At 43.0% G+C, this 17430-nt stretch overlaps 1 protein-coding gene across 2 annotated transcripts in view; it reads left to right on the top strand.

Annotated features, from left to right (window-relative positions):
• The window catches only part of mpp7a (MAGUK p55 scaffold protein 7a), a 184187-nt gene that overhangs the window by 112600 nt on the left and 54157 nt on the right, over positions 1-17430 (top strand). For both annotated transcript variants that reach the window (XM_078280190.1, XM_078280189.1), the window contains exon 6: positions 2023-2154. In XM_078280190.1, coding sequence (XP_078136316.1) covers positions 2023-2154 — 132 coding nt within the window. The remainder of the gene's footprint in view (positions 1-2022; positions 2155-17430) is intronic.

The raw sequence follows: 17430 nt of genomic DNA on the forward strand, positions 1-17430 counted from the left end.
ATAGAATAAATCAAGCACAGGTTTGGGATCCTATTCAGTTTGCTGTCCTCATCTGCAAACCGTTTTGGTTTCCTGCGTTCCAAGATAATATTTCAATACTATCATGAGCATCACTAGACATACAATACAACAGAAAGTGTGTTTTTATGTACGGTGCCGATATAAGCCAGGAACACATTGTTAGACCTGTTCTGAGAAATGAACATCAATCAACGGATGCTGGGAACATTTTGTAAAACAAACAACAACAAAAATGTATGAAAGATAAAAGAGCGAACAAGAAGAAGAGGCGATTAATGGCATTTGAGAGTTTGGACAGGAGGCCAAATATGGGTTCCCGTTGAATTTGAAACCTGATTCACATACTACAGCTCTTCACGTTTGTAGGGACGCCCAACATGTCCATATCTACTGTGGAATTATGGAGAAACGATACATTTGTGAAGGAAGATTTCAGTCTATTCTTTTCCATTTAGTTTTTTTTTCAATTTCCAGTTACTTTTGTCGCTATACCCATGGCTTATTATAACTTCCTGTTTATCAAGATAACTGCTGAGATCTGGGAACACAGTGTTTTCTGCTTCAAGAGACACAACAGATGATCAGTCAGGTTGATAAAGCCAGCAGTTTAGCCAGATTATCTAAACCTTCCTTGATGTTTACAACGGACCCTTGTGTTGACCTCGGGTCACATTGACCCGTTTTACATTTTTGTTTTATATCAGAAAATATGGGACGTAGAAATAAGCGCTGAAAATGTGTAGAAGAAAAATCTACAAATTCTAAACGTTGGAAAAAGCAAAAACAAACCGTGAAAAAAAAGGCGTCAAAAACGTTGGAAAAAAAAAAAAAGGTTGAAGGGAAGACAACACGAGGGTTAAGATAATTCTTTATATTTTTAAACCCATGCTGTAAGTACAGTGTAATGAATACAGATATGAATAATTACCAAAACCACAAAAGAAAGAACCACGTAATGAACCTAGAATCATCGTTTAAGTTTGGACCAAGGGAATAAATAGACACAGGTCCTCTCAAGTGTACGAGATGAAACTCTGTGTGTGCGTTTGTATGTGTGTTGGTCAGCTTGTCTCTCAGTGGATCCTGGCCACAGAGCTCGAGTTGTGTCTCCTCCTCCCATCTGCTCCCAGTTAGCAACATCTTGAACGCTGTACTGCAGCATGCTCCCATGCCATAAAACACACTGCTCCTCTTCTCACCAAATCCTTTTCTCTTCTCTCTCTCTCTCTCGTTCTCTCTCTCTCTCTCTCTCTCTCTCTCTCTCTCTCTCACTTTCTATCTCTATACTTTTGTCTGGCACATGGGGTGGAAGATGTTTTTCTCACTTTTCTCTCCCCTCAACCATGGAAAAAGCAGCACGCGTCCAGCTGCATCTTGGTCCGGACATGGAGTCGTTAAATAGTTTGAAAAATGAACGTCTCAATGGCATCATTCTTGTCTGCGTCCCGTCTCTTTTTAATGTCTGCTCGTGAACGTGTGAAATATCTGAGGCGACTGAGAACTTCATTACTTTGAGCCTGCCGTACAACGGTGCAAAACATCTCTTCTCCAAGTGTTCACCACCTTGCCCTTGGAAAGCATTGGTCCTGAAAAATGATGGCCAAGGTTGCCCCACACCCTTTTTATGCGCAGACTCTCATGAGCAATGGTCCAGGACGGGTCCTGGTTGCCTTTAATCAGAGAGATGTATGGTGGGAGAGCATGGGCCTAAGGACAATTAACGCATGTAGCTACAAGTTCTGGCTCTGAACGCATTCAAATCCATCACCCAGCAATGGAGGGAGAAACCCCAATTCATAACCATCCTCCCTGCAGTCTCTGCATTTTCTCCATCCTGCTCAAAGAAAGAAATGATGGATTAAACTCTTAATAGCATGTATTGCGACACTTTATTTGGCTAATTAGACAGAGATAAAGCTAAGGCCTTGATGGTTTTACTGATAACCCTCGCCTCTTGTGTCTTTCCTTCCGTCTACTCCTCTATCCCTCTCCTTCCTCTAGAGCCTTCTGTCGGTCCATGACACTATCGCCCAGAAGAGTTACGACCCCGAACTACCTCCGCTGCCTGAAGACATTGACGACGATGAGGATTCTGTGAAAATCATAAGACTGGTCAAAAACAAGGAACCTCTCGTAAGTAACATTTTTAGTTCAGTCATCTTGAGAAATTATGTGTTTGATCTGTACATAGTGGTTTTCAGCAGCTTCCAGGAGTTTGAAAGATGGTTTTAGGAAGTTAAAAGACTTAAAAAATGATGACTTTGGGGGCGTCCCAGTGGCCTGGGTGTAAAGGCACCGACCATAGGCTGCAACATCCCCGGATGAAATCAGGATGCCAGGGACCTTTTGTTGCCTGTTATTCCGTAATGTAGGTATAAAAATTCTTACAGCAAACTGCAAACTGAACGTATCATCAGGTTCTTTATTCCGTTTGTATTTGTGGTTAACATCCTTTATGTCATGAAAATCGCGGCTTTGTTTGCTAATCCATGAGTTTCTGAATACCTCTTGTACCAAAGCAGCATCCACACCACAAATCAAGCCAATACCATCCATGCTTTTGAGGTACTCGCATGTGGGAATCCAAACCACAACCTTGAAGTTGTAAGTACACCAACACCAACCGCAATTACCCTGCTCTTGGCCATGAGTATTTTCAGCCAGTCTAGGCTCGGTGTCTGCGAATGGCTTCCTTTTCTATCCTGGTCAGTGTTGCTCTCTCATTTTAACATGCTTCTCACGTCCATTCTCTTTAGACATCGTCCCAGACATCAACAACCACCCGTCTGTTACGGCCTTGGGGCCCAACTCTACGGCAGCGCTGTCTTGGCCTGTATTCTTGTTTTCACTCCACCCATCGACCCTTGTCTGTATGTGTCGTCTGATGGCTGTCATTCCATTCATTTCCCTGCTCTGGTTATTTTTATTTTTTTTTCAGCTTTGTTGCACGATTATTTTTGTTTTGCCATTGTTGTGATACTCTTGACTGACCTCAGTGTCCTGTGACACATACTGCACTACTCAAATCCTCGATGGCCTCCATCTGTCATCATAGCACTTTGTTGTGTGCTGAGGCCCCGCCCAGCTTTGATCTGTGCCGGACGTTTTCTGGCCCCGGCTGCCTCTATTTTCACTTTGTGGTTTTTGCCCTGACCACCGTCTTGGCTCCAGGCCGGCGCACTTCTCTCACCACACCCCGGGGGAAGGAGAACACACCTAAGCCATTTTTGGGTTTCTGCCTGTTGCATGTTCTGTGGAGTTGCTGAACGTAATAATGTGGCTTGGAGGAATTCTCGTTCTCCCTCTCGACACACATTGTCGCGGGCGCTTCCTGCGTTTGGCCTCTCCAGAGTCTGATGTTGGATCACATTCCCTGAAACCATAATGTAATTTACACCCGATCTGGTCAGCTTAATCGTCTAGCTGGTGTTATTCCATTACACAACTTGATTCTTTTTTGTCGCAGTGATTTGGCTCCTGAGAACATCTAAAACACACATTTACGATGTGTGATATTGCGTGTTACGATATTGAAGGTGTTATGTAGACTATATTTTTGTAGTAAAATAGTGGCTCACTCTCAGTTTATAGGTGAAGGGTGCACACTGGTTATTGTGTTATTGGGTCAACATTATGTTAGTTTTATAAATACTCCTTCAATTTTAAAGAGGTTTCATTTAATGTGGCTCTTTAAATGCAACATATCATCAGTATCACCACAATATTGTTGCACTGGCTGCTTATTTTTCTACCAATACATTTAATTCACTCCCTACAGGCTTTGATGCATCAACAGGCTACATTATTAGATTAATAGCAGGAAATCAAGTCATAATAACTCATGACAATGCAACTAATTACTCAGCAGTGAGAAAACAAATCAAACTATACAGTGACATCGTACACGTTGGAGTAATGGGAAGCAAGTGTCAACCCACTGCTGTGGAGCCATTCTGTCCCTGTAAGTCTTACTATAGCTGCCCTCTCACTGCCCATTTGACCCACAGGGCACAACTGCTGCCCATAATCTCCTGTGGCTATAATTTAGGCCTGACCGTGGTGTGGACAGCAGTAGGATTCTTCTGCAGGACATTGTTTTTCTGTGTATGCATGAAAGAAAGCAATGAATACTAAAATGCTGCAATTGTGGCAGTGAGTAATCTCAGAAATGTAATGTGTAATGGTCTTGTATTTGTACTGGAGCACCGAAAGAAGAGCAACTTGTATCCCCATAGAAGATTAGAACCTGAGACCCTATTCTGGCCTCTTTTTGGGCAAGTGCTTGGAACCTCAGAGAAAGACTTTCATTAGGGGCCGAGAAGCAGCCTCTTGTATTTGCGGATAATATTAAACATTCCTACCATTAAAACTGCCGTCCCATCCATTAGAAAAATCACCACACTTTGCACATAGGTCCAGTCCTGTGCTAAACTTCCTCAACAGGCTTGGTGGGCTAATAATCCTGATGGTGGCTACAGCAACCGTCAAGTACGTAAAGTTTAACATTTTTAAAATGTAATATATAACATATCAGTCCTACATACTAGCACTTTTCAACTTTCACCAAAATGTAAGCCCAGATGAGCTGAAATTATCATATGCTTTGAGCTTCCAGGAATAATGAAGTCCATCACTGTTTTTTTTTAACTACTTTTAAAAACTACTTTTAACTAATTAAACCTAACTCCTCACACTTAATACATCTCCAATATGCATGAAAATAAATGACAAAAGTAGTGTGGTAAATTTCAGAATTTTATCTCAAGACTTTTTGGCAAAATTTACATGAGGATAGTATTTTATCCTCATGTAAGCTATTATAAGTTTTGTCACTTATGGAGCAATCAATTTCTTTTGTAAAAAATCTCTGTGTAGTCTATACAAATTCTCAGAATTTTGTCTCAAATCTTCCTACTACTAGATTGAAACCTGCCTTTACTGTATAAGCAACACTTGTGATTGCCTCAGTTATAAAGTAAAGTGTGACGCCGTCTCAGGTGTCTTATCTGGCAGTTGCATGGCTTGCCCTTGATGTCTGAGGTTGTGAGTTTGAGCCTCGGTTGATGCAGAACAAACATGCTAATGCATACTCATGGATTGCGCTGTGTGGATTAAAGACTTAGGTTTTAATGTTTGATGATATTTGTCTTCCTCATTCTCCTTTTTCTTTCTCCTCAAAATGCCCGGCCCCGACTCACAGCTGCGCAGCAGCTATAATTCTATTTGTATCAAGACACCTTTGGTCAGAACCTATGACTCTTCTCTGTCTTGTGACCACTAAAGTGTCCAAAGAGAGAGTAAGACAAGTTGCAAGTTGCATTCATCAAATAGTTCCTGTGGGAATAGAGCAAAGTGCTGTAATAATATAAACTTGCAAAAAGGAAAAAAGTGGACTTCTACAGTATTTATATTACTGTGTAGCTAAAGGGCCTTTCACACCAAATTTATGCTCTGTAATTTGTCAGTTTTATGCACGTTAACCTTTCACACCTCAGTTGCAAATATTTTCAAATAAGATTTGCAGCAGAGAAGAGCTAAACCTGGGAACATATTTTACTCTTTGAACTCCATGGCCTTCATGTATCTCTGCTCATTCTTTTTTTGTTGCTGCTGCCATTTAGCATCACGTGGCTCTTCTCCCCCCCCCCTTCACCTCATCACAATCTCAATCTTTCAAATAAAAACGTTTGCACGGCATTTTAGCCTAAAGTTAGAACTCAACTTTTGCAAGAGTGTACACTAGCACCGCCACTTCACTTCTGAATCTGCTTGTCATACAACTTTTTGTCAATAGAATTATTGTTTGTTTTGGATACATCAATGTACGTACATACAACACACATGCTCCAGCTGAGCTCCTTACTCTTTAACACCACATACGTATTAAAGTGCTGACATGGCATTGACAAACATTTTGCACTCATGGTGAAATGGCCCTAATAGTCCTTGTTACTTTTTCATTTGTGGAGGTGAAGTTACTCTGTTTTTGTGACCCTCTAAGTACGTAGTCAATTTTAAGGTTTTGCGTCTACCTCTGGCCCCTTAACAATTGCCATCCTGTACATCTTTAAAGGGAAACTGACCCTAATGAACAGTTAGATCGTATATTAAGGAAACAGCCAGCGGGTCAGATGCTCCCGGTGAAGTAACAGCCAATCTACTAACCAATAAAAAACCCTCTAATTGCACAGGGTCCTCATTCGCTGCCGCACCAAATTGATTTGGATGTGCCCTTTAACTCGCAATTTCATACAATCAGCCTGAAATTCTCAAACTTGACATCATAACAACGCGGCTGTGCAATATCTTATTTCCTTTCCGTCTCTCCTTACTTTGCTCTCTTTTATTTTCTCGTTCACTTTTTTCGCTGTCTACCTTTGTCTCATTCTACAGTTCTGGTTATTGTGAGGACTGGGCTGCAGCTAGCACGCAGGGCCTTTTCCTTGTGACTCATCCATTAAGTTAATTGTGATTAGTTGAGTAGATTGTATTCAGTAGCTCTGATTAATTGCTATCATTTCTCAGAGCGTGACTTCATGCCACATTTCGATGAAACTGTAAAAACTCTTTCGTCTATCTTCCAGGACAAACTCCCTCTTCTTCGTCTTCCCCCTTTTTCTGTTGTACTCCCTGCTCTCCCACTGCTCTCCCAAACCGGCAGATTTATTAGCTCAAGTGTCGAGACAATGAAATAATTGGGTTTGGAGAGCGATACAAACATGTGCGCGCATACAGAAACATGAGCTCAGTCATGTCTTTTTATTAGAAGAATGTGTTATTTTGGAAAAAGGTTTCAGAACAGTTTTGGTGGGGGGCTAAATCTGAGTGTTAAGGGGGTTGCGTCAGCGCTGAGTATGTGGCAGTGTAGCTGATGTACTTGTGAGGTTTGCTTCTGGTGATAAAGGGCTTGAGTGCAGACTGACTAATAGGACAAAAAGTTGGAGGAAGCTAAAATGCACCGGTGTTACGCAACTCACGTACCCTAGCCAAAAAATCCAGATCCAGGAGCTTGGATGATCGAGAGAGGCCTAAAACATGAGCTATGTCCAGTTTAAAAAAGTTATATAGTGTTACATCTTTCATTGTTGTTAATGAAACCTTGAATCGTCTATTTCGCTAGATTTAAGTGTCATTTTCTCGGTGCTTGTGTAGTGATATTTGACTGTTTGTAATCATTGTATGAATTACTTGCTAAAGAACTTGTTAATTGACATTTCTTGCTGTTGAGGAGCTGCAGCGTCTACCAACGCATTCTGGAAAGTTCCAATAATCACACACACAAAATGCAATAAGTAGCAAACGACAACTTTGAGCAACTTTGAGCGCCCTAGATGGTACACCACAGCTGTGCGGGGTGACCATCGGTATGATGTGAGAACATTAGAGGCTGACAAGCCTGCTGTGGCCGGCTCTGTTTTCCTCATTTGGATGTTCTGAGTCCAGTGATGCAGATGTAAATAGCAGACTTGGAGATGCTCGGCGTGCATGCCCTGCTGTGTTCGCGTTTGTTTTATACATCACTTAACGGCTAGCTCAATGCCACTCAGTCGGTGCCGGCTCTCACCGCTGTCAGAGTACCGTTTATTCACTTCTCCCACTCAGTTCGTCTTTAGTTGTCCTCCTACTAGCACACAATCTTCCTCTTCCTCCAAGTCTCTTTTGCTTCCAGTCTCCCAAGTCATTTCTTTCATCTGGTTTTGCTATAAAACCTATTAAAATGCTTTTCACTGTCCTACAAGTAAAGAGTTATCCCTTCTCCTTTCTCTGCAGCGTCTAAACGGACACCTGTTGATCATGAGTATAGATTTATAGATCCATCTATCCACATTCCTGTTCAGTATTTGTGAATAAAAATGTACACTCTATTCATCCCTTTATCACTTCTTCCATCCAAGGTAGTTAGACATCATTAGCAGCCATAAAACCTCTCCTGCAAGGAATGTGAAAGGATCAATGTCAGGCTCTATAACTCACCTTTAGGGTTGGGTACCGAAACCCAGTGCCATATAACAACCGTTATCTACCAGACCGAATGACAACTCAGATTTTGGTGCCACTTTAATATCTGCACTGCCCTCTGGTGCTCCGAAACAGATGTTACAGGCAACAGAAGCATCACTGCACGTGGCGGTAGGTACCATTACACTTGGCAGCAGGTAACGTTAGCCTACTGTTAGCTAGTAGCTGGCATAAACACGGTTAAAATGCTGAAAGCTAAAGGGTCCCGTGGCTGTATTTCACTTTGAAAGGATTCTGTTGTGTATTTTGGGCTACTATAACATCTGTAGTTGAGATACACCTGATGGATTGTGGGTAACTTTAGCTTCCTTTGTGGGTGTTAGCCATGCTGCTGTTGAGACATGCTGTTGTGTTAATAAACAGGTAATATTCCGTCGTGGTCCTGGTTATCATTGTTATATCTAGTAACATGAAAAAGTTAAGAATATAACAAAAAGTGGCAATGAGGATATCTGCACCAACGCTTTGCTGTCTGCGACGGAGGAGTTTTATTCTGCATTCTGCCGATGCATTCGGCTGACCAGGTGATAGACGGCGGCCGGGTTCGCTGTGTGTGCCGAGGTATGTGCTGTGCAGCCAGCTAAGCAGGAAGGAAAAAGCAGTGGGAAACCAGCCGGTACAAACTCCGAGTAGAGCCGGGGTATTACAAGGGCTGAAGTTACAGAAGGGAACCGTCTGTGAGTACAAGAGCGCCATTTAACCAGGAGCCCTGAAATGACTGGAGTTATTGGCTTAATCAGTCCCTTTGATGAGAGCACGGAGCAATGGAGCTCCCACACAGAGCACCTTGACTATTTCGTCACGGCCCCCGGAATAGAGGATGAGAAGTTAGTGCCTACTTTTCTAAGTGGGATTGGCCCAAAGACTTGTTACGCAATCTTATACAGCCAGCAAAGCCAGGCAGTAAAACCTACAAAGAAATTGTAAACACACTGACAAACCATTTTTCACCCAAGCCAAGTTGGGTTACAGAACGTTTCCACAGACAGAATCGAGAAGAGTCTGTTTGTTGCAGCATTACGCAAGTCAGCTGAGCACTGCAAATGTAAGGATGCTTTAAGTGACACATTAAGAGACTGGCTCGTGTGTGGATTACGAAATGAAGCAGCACAGAAGAAATGACGAAGACTTGACTCTTGAAAAAGCCATTAATATCAGTGTGACCATGGAAATGGCATCAAAAGAAGCTCACCAACTACATGCTTCCGGTAGATAGGTGCATAAACTCAGCAGTGGCAAAGCGAACACACAGGGGCCATGATTCCGCCGTGGAAGATAAGGACACCTTGCTACTTAATGTAGGTGTAAATAGATGGACAAAAGACAAAAGCTCAAAGACTGAAAGTAAAAAAGACACTGTAAAACACAAAAAGATAAGACATGTTCACACACTTAAGCACGGTAACGACAAAACAAGTGATTCCTCAGAGGAAGAGGTGTTGACTGGGAACACTGTGCAGATAATGAAAGTGGATGAAAGCTCAGAAGGCTTCTGGGCCAGACCGCAACTGGGAGGACATTCTGTAATTGTTGTTGTTTAACAGCAATTGACTGGTGAAATAAGTTATCATTACATTTTAAATACATTATTTCAATTTGACCATTGTGCCCTTAGCAATAAACAAACTGTTCTTTAATGTCGCCAACGGTCGTTTTGTGCTCTTCTTTTTTTGTTGTTGTATCGGTTCAGGCACCTTTTAGGCACCGGCACCGTTTTAAAAGCATCATTTTAACACCAGTATCTGGGAAAACCCCAAAAGATACACCCAATCCTACTCTCCTTCCTCTCCTCTTCCCCTTTTTTCTTCTACTGTGTGTTGTTGCACACACAGGATTGGTTTTCCCATCATGACTGGGTGTCACTGGGTACAACTGAATGGAAACTGTAGACTGCACTGTCCGTGCCATCCAGTTGGCAATGCCGACCTACATATCATCCTGCCTGGCACCAGCTAGCACCAATCAATACAGCTATACCACTACAGGGCCCAGCCATTCTTCCGCCACAGCCACTGGATACTGGTGGATCGGCTGGACTTCTCATTACACACCCACAAAGAGCACCAGTACAACTTCAGAGCTATAGTAGTTGCACATACAAATGTAGATGACATGTCCAACATTATTATTGTAAAAGCTCCAACTGCGTGATTGATGCGGGTGGATTTTCTTTACTTAATAAGGGAGTTGATAATTGCGACGAGACAGGAACGTTTTTGTGATCAATTTGGTTTGTAACAAAGTTGGTTTCCATGAATGGCAGTCGCAGGAATGAGGTATTGGCAATTTGACATGCCATGCTTTTCTCATCTGCGGCAGGCGGGCCTCCTCTGACACAACTGGGACGGTCGGATCATGGCTGCTCTGATTCTATTTGTCTGGAAGCCTTCACGAACACATTCATTGAGAATAGGGAATGACATCACATCCACATTATCATGTATTTAAACTGTGCTGGTGTGAATGTATTTAAACGTAGGTTTACACAATGAATATAGTTTGAGTATCGCGGACAACCTTGGCGATACCTTTTTGATTGAAACGGTTATCAAAGGGGGAGACTAGATAGATGTGTTTAAAAAAAAAGAAGTGACTTTTCTATTGTCTGTTTACATCAGAATGTGGAAAGCAAGGGGAAAGTAATGCCACTGGCTGGGAATTAATGGAGCAACTAATGAGATTAGAGCAGGCAGCACACATGTTAGTGTTTTACAGATAGACCCATGTGCTTTAAAAGCAATACATCTTTCACTTGATGGATTAGGCCACGGTGTCTTGGGAGCATTGCAAAGCAAGATGGAGTACTATGCTCTAAAACATGAGGACAAGTGGAGAGCACTGCCGGTGTTGACTAGCTCACTGTGTGTGTGTGTGTGTGTGTGTGTGTGTGTGTGTGTTTTGTGTGTGTGAGATACAGGTTGCTTTGTATTATAGTGCATTGCAGTGTATTAAAAATGCTAAATGATTAGAGGGTCCCTGCTCCCCGGAAATAATTTTATTGAATATCAATAAAAAATGACTTTACACTTGACATAATGTAATTTCTGAAAGCACATATTATAAAGTAGCTTACACAGATATGTAGTATGAGAGATAGCATGTCCTGTGCATGAAGGCAAATGTCGATCCAGAATTTGCATGCGATATGCAGAAATTAGAAAATGATATTATAGATATACAGGTCTCCTTTTTACACAAGTTACAAAAGGTGCCTACTGTATACGTCACATTTCTAAGTGTCAAACTGACACATTGAGTCCAAAAATGTCTATAATATTTGATTTTGCGTTGAGAGTGATGCTCTCTTATCACACAGTTATACCTTTTGGACAGAGACCAGCTTCTCTAACCTTTTAAGCTTTTGACCAATTTTTAGCTGTAGAGCCAAAGCCAGAGTTGCGTCAAAACCTCAAGCAGGGAGGACGATTTGGACCGCTCTTCTGACAGCCAAGAGATGCTTGCTGAAACTTAGATGTAATTTATAACTCTTTTATTGGGTTTCAGAGTCACTGGACACCAGTAAAATGCCATTATAAAAAAAGAGAAATAAAAAGTAACAAGGTGCCTGTTGGCCTAATTGTTAGGACACGCACTGTATACCTGCAAATTACTGTTTAGATTCTGAGGAAAGATTCTGCTTTGTTGTCTGGGGGTACAACAGCAGGTACTTCAATATCGCTTGCCTGGCGGCAGCAGGATGATCAATCTGTTGCTGGACGTGGGTAGCAGTGATGTTCTGGGTGGTTTTATTCAGCCGATGCAAAGCCTTCCTGCCCTGGGCCCTGCGTAAACCGTGCTAATTTGTACTGTTTCCTGTCAGGATGCTTTCTATCGCTCCTCTGTAAAAGGGTTATGGTTGTAAATATGATATGATATTAAATCAAATTTTTTTTTTTTGTGCTAATCCAGCAAATAAAATACCTTTTTAATTAATTTGTTGGGCTTTTCCGCCTTTACTTGACAGGACAGCTGGGTGAGAAAGGGGGAAGACATGCAGGAAATCGTCACAGGTCGGATTTGAACCCTGGACCTCTGCGTCGAGGCATTAACCTCTCAGTACATATGCGCCTGCTCTACCACTGAGCAACCCGGGCCACATAAAATACCTTACCTTAAGGTACTGTATCACATTGATGCAAAAATCATTAAAAAACTACAATATTGTGCAAAGCAGACATGGAAAAGCCCCTGTGTTTGTTCTTATGTGTGTGTGCTTGTACCATACAACACTCAGTCCAGCAGCTGTTACACCACCCTTGCAGCATGTTGAGTTGTGAATGTGAAAACATGCTTGGCCTCCAAAGCCACATCTGAAACATTCCCTGATCCTAATCTCATGGCCCTCTTAAATAAAATGTCTTCCTCCCATCATGTGTAATCATAAACGTGGACACACATCCCGGCACTCTTGCACTTTTCCGCTTGGCTTTCCGAGAGCTCAGAGAGCTAAGAGAGCTCAGAGGCTGAATGTGGGCATTGTTGCCCGTTGGGCCGGGTGCTCCTCAGCGGCCTTGCTTCCCAGCCCACTTTGGAAATGAGAAGTGACATGTGAAAGTGCTGTTTTCTTTACCCGGGATAACGCCGGTGAAAACGCTAAACAATTCCACAGCAAAGATAGATCTCTCTCTGTGACACAACTGTCTCTTTGTATGTGCTCATGCAGCTCATGCAGGGCTCTCAGACAAGACACACACACATGACTAATAAATATGACTAAATATCTGGCACTGTCCAGCTTGTAGCAAAGAGACGCCAATTCCACTCAGTCTACATGGTGATTCATGCGGACAATATGGAAAGAAATACACACATTTGGGGAGATAGCCACACAGATTCACACACTCAAATTCACCGGCACCTGTCTGAAGTACTGAGGTGGGCTGCTAAGTGTGTTTTCATAGCAACTGGGTAATGACTTGGGCTAACATTAAGGCTTAAAGAGGCAGAGGAGGAAAATGAAAGAGGGGGTGGAGGGAGACAAATGAAGGTAAGCCGTACCGTCACAGGGCCCTCTGCATTACATTACCTGGCAGCCTCTCATAGGAATCTCTCCTTCCCACCATAATTATCATAATAATGACCTGCAATTTTCCCTTTTCTCAGTATACTTGTTAATTACGGCTGGTAGGTCAAGACCGGGGTTACAGAAATAAAAAGGGAAACCATAGCCTGGTTTAGTGTGATAGGGAGACTAGGAATGAAGAAAGAACGGGTAGAGTGGGGGGGAGTAGCTTTTATTAGTTGCAATCACAAGTGATTTAATGAAACAGGTGGAAAGACTTGCACCAGGTAACCTTGAGGGGATTGGCCAGCAGCGGCAGCTCTGTAGCATCAGTTTGAAACAATAGTGTAGATTTATATCCAGGCTCCTGCTAATTCTTTGCAGCAATGTATTAATCTTTATAGGTGACCATAACACTCAATGGATTTTCTGATCTTGACCGAATACTCTAAAATGTACATGATTGCACTCCTTCTGAGCAGCACTGGAGCCTATGGCGTTTGAGTCCAGCATATTTACGAGTTCTTACATACTTCCTCAGTGCGTGGAAAAGTCATGTGTGTTATGTGCGGGGGGCTCTATGCCATCTCAGTGAGGTAAGATGAAATGACACACTCCAACACCAGATATGATTGGAGGTAATTGTATTTTAATGTCCAGGAGGCCCATTCCCACATTGTATTTGGTTTTTCCATGGTCGACATCTGGTGTAAAGAACGCCAGCATGTGTTTCCACTACACTTGTATTTATACCTCTAAACATAGCAGTCAACAGCAGTCGGCAGGAGTTTATTGTCGCTGTTACACTTTTGCTGTTAAGTGACATCATGTCAAAACACGTCGGCCTCTCTGCCCGGGCCACTCGCGTTTGTTTTCCCTTGTCGCTCTCAATTTGGAGGTAGAAATAATGTTTGTCAAATGCCACAGTGTTTGGTTCGGTTCACGGGGCGATGTTTTGAGTGGTCGTTTCGGGCCGAGGCCCGTGTGTTTGAAATGGAGCACCATGCTTGTTTTCCCTGGCAGGTTAGGAACTGTGGAGTGGCTTTAGTTGTGGCCACGGCTAAGGTAAAGAAATCCTCGCATCCTTTTTTTCCACTGTGGCTCTTACTAGACAGGCCACACATAGCTTGCCCTAGACCCCAAGACGTGTGATGAGCCAGGCCAAGACAACTAGCCAGCCCTCTCGTCATCCATACAACCAGAGTACAAGCCAGCCAGCTTCCATCATGTCATCCAGCCATCCATCCAGTCCATCAGCCAGAGGGCACTCTAATTGCCCCATAAAGACTCAGCTTGCCAGGAAGTCATTGTAGCCAATCCCAGCCAAGCTAACATGGTGAAACATTCAGTTTGTCCTTCTCCTCTTATCTACTGAAGTTTCATGGCACTACTGTGCGCTGACAGTTCCCTGGACAACCTTGCCTCCATTCCATTCCCTCTAATAAACACACTCACATACATAAGGGGATCCAAATTTCAGTCCCTATTCTCTCTCTTTTTTCTGTACTGTATGAGGTGTGAGCCATTTGTCATCACATACTTAATGTGGCTGCCATGTCGGCATGTGTGCTCCAGTGCATGTGCTGGGAGGGCCTATGGCTTGATATGGGCAAGCGTCGCTCCAGCTCTCCTCATCACACAGCAGAGACTAAGCCGTTGCGTTTTGGCCAGCCAAACAATAACAATCAGAGGCATTTATGTGTAAGAAATGGAGGAATAGAGCTGGGAGCAGCAGCTGCATATGGAGCTGATCACATTAAGAGTGGAGGCTTCGGATCGCCTTACTGATGACTAATTGACCACAGCTAGGAGGCGCTCCTCATTCCACAATGACCCTCCTCTCGTCGTCTCTGTTTTGACTGTGTGTTTCTGTGCCTTCTGCCCTTCAGTGTTTCATTTCTGGAGAGACTTGGTTTTTCAACTCTATTTTTATACTCATCTTAAGTGCAAACTACAGCAATGGTTGACAACAGAAAGAGAGAATCAATCCCTAACAACATCAGCATCTTGTGTGCACACCCTGCTATCTTTGTCCATGCAAATAGCGCAGTTGAGCCACTTGATGGTTAAGTGGCGCCTTGTCTCTAATTGCTAACATAGCGTAGCCCATTCATCAGGCTTAGTGACTGTCCAGCATCAATCATCCAGTCTTTTGAGGTTTTTCTTGGTCCAGTTTGGCCTGAGTTCAGGTAGAAGCTCTCATAGAAACACACACGCAGACACGCTTGCATGCACACAAAAACACACCTACACATGCTGTCACTCATGCGTGTATGTGCTTTGACAGACGTAGACATTACCCTTCTGACTTCCTGAACTATTTCCATGCGCAAGGAAAAGTTTGAAATGGCTTCCATGTGCCAGTAGGCGTTGAAGGCTCAGTGTAAACCTAGCCATCAGGTTGTGCTAATGCTTAGCTGCTACACAAGGAAGCCCATCTTGGTGCTTGAGGGTCTTTACCTACCTTTACCTACCTCCCCACACACACACACACACACACACACACACACACACACACACACACACACACACACATATCATGCAGAATATTTAGGTTCTAGCCTGACTGTTTCTGTATTTGTTTAACAGAGCAGGGACTCCTCATTAGTGGCCATGCATGGCTGGATGCTGATGATAAAACCCATAGGGGATCAAGGGGGAGGTGATGCTGAGTTCAGGATGTTGGGTTTGTCCTCCTCGTACCAGCTACCTCTCAGTGCTTCCAAGGCTTTCGTCATGCCTCCAGGAGAGTACCTCTGGAGGATTGAGAGAATGAAGGCTGACTGTAGATTGTAATGAGGTGGTGGGGGAAGTGTGGCACTCTCAAAATGATTAAAGATTGGTAAAAACCTGGGAATGGCGAAAGAAAAACATGAATATGTGAGGTGTTGTTAAATATTCCAACAGTTTGTGGTCAATTTGAACCCTGGCTACCTTTTGCCATCTTATACTTACTACCTGCAGAAAATGAGGGCCAGAGAACCTACACTGAGGTGAACTGACCTCAGTGTAGGCTTTCCACACACCTGTTTGCTTTAATACTGAGCAAGGACTTTTCTTTCTATTTCTGCTTCTACTTTTTGTCTTGTATTTTTGTTTTCCACTTCAAGTTTGTGCCTCTGCAAAGATAAACCTAAATGTCTCTATGAATTTATACAGCGAAAGTTGATATAACTGTAACCGTAGGTCACAACGGAGCCGATCTCAACAACGCGCCATGCAGGTTTGAAACAGCCTTTTGCTTGACATTTTTGCCTGATGGAGGTAGTAGTATTAGTACCAAAATATTGCCATTAAATTTAACTATGCAAGTTAGACAGTGTGCGGGAGTTTGTTTCCAGTTTTGGACCTACTAGTCCCTCTCCTACGCGCCACGTCTCATTTCTTTTCTGTTATGTTGTTTCTTATCTCTTTAATTTATATTTTCTTCTTCTTCATACACTCATTAAGTCACTCATTCACACCTTTCTCTCAACTCCAACCACCACTCATTTACCCGGTGTCTACCTCCTTCACTTCCTTCTAAGGCAACTTGTCAGTACTGACTCTCCTCTGGTCTTCCACTTATCCTCAGGTCTGGCTCGCTCGTGTTGCCACTGGAGCGTTTTGGCCTCTCTTTTAGTTTTTCTTATCAGGCAGTGCTCATTTGGCTACTGTACTGAGTTCAATCTGGGGTTGGCCAGATTAAGAGGGAGGCTCCCCCTCCCTTCATAAATCCTCTAGTCCCTTGCTGCTGCCTTGGCCTGCCTGTGTAGGCCCATCACGTTGAAGAGCAGTGGGTCAGATGGGAATCGCAAAGATAAAGGCTTTAAAAGAACTGCAGCTTTAAATAACTCCTTGTTGAGAGTCAGTGAGGTGTGAAAAGGAAAATTAGTATGGGCAAATTTGTCCACTGATACCCGTGTTTGTTTCTCTACTGGTGTAAAAACACATAAAGCATGGTGGTTTGAATAAAATGGTCTCCTTGCTTCCCAAAGATCTGGGTTCACGACCCCATCCGTACGTGTTTGCATGCTAAATGTGCTGCTCTATAATCACCATTGCCCCTTGCAATAAAAGTTGTAAAAGTGGTGTTTCTAAATGGCATCAGGTTTTCAACATGTGATTTAAGCCATATGTGTCAAAACACGATTTATATCTACACACCATATGTGAGTAGATTCCATAGATAGGCATAGACATGCGGTGTAGAGCACGTCTGTGGAGATTATGCACACAGCCCATTGTCGTTAGAAACTTAGTCCAAGGCTCTGTCTCTCTGCTGTTTAGAGAGCCTTTAGACTGCCACCAGACCCCAGGGGACACAATAAAAACATCCATCATACCACTGGCCATCAGCCAGCTCAAAAGAGTCTGAAAGAAAAATCAAAAAGAGAAAGTTAATGACC

The sequence above is a fragment of the Sander vitreus genome, chromosome 22 (genome assembly GCF_031162955.1).
Source record: "Sander vitreus isolate 19-12246 chromosome 22, sanVit1, whole genome shotgun sequence".
Classification (NCBI taxonomy): Eukaryota; Metazoa; Chordata; class Actinopteri; order Perciformes; family Percidae; genus Sander; species Sander vitreus.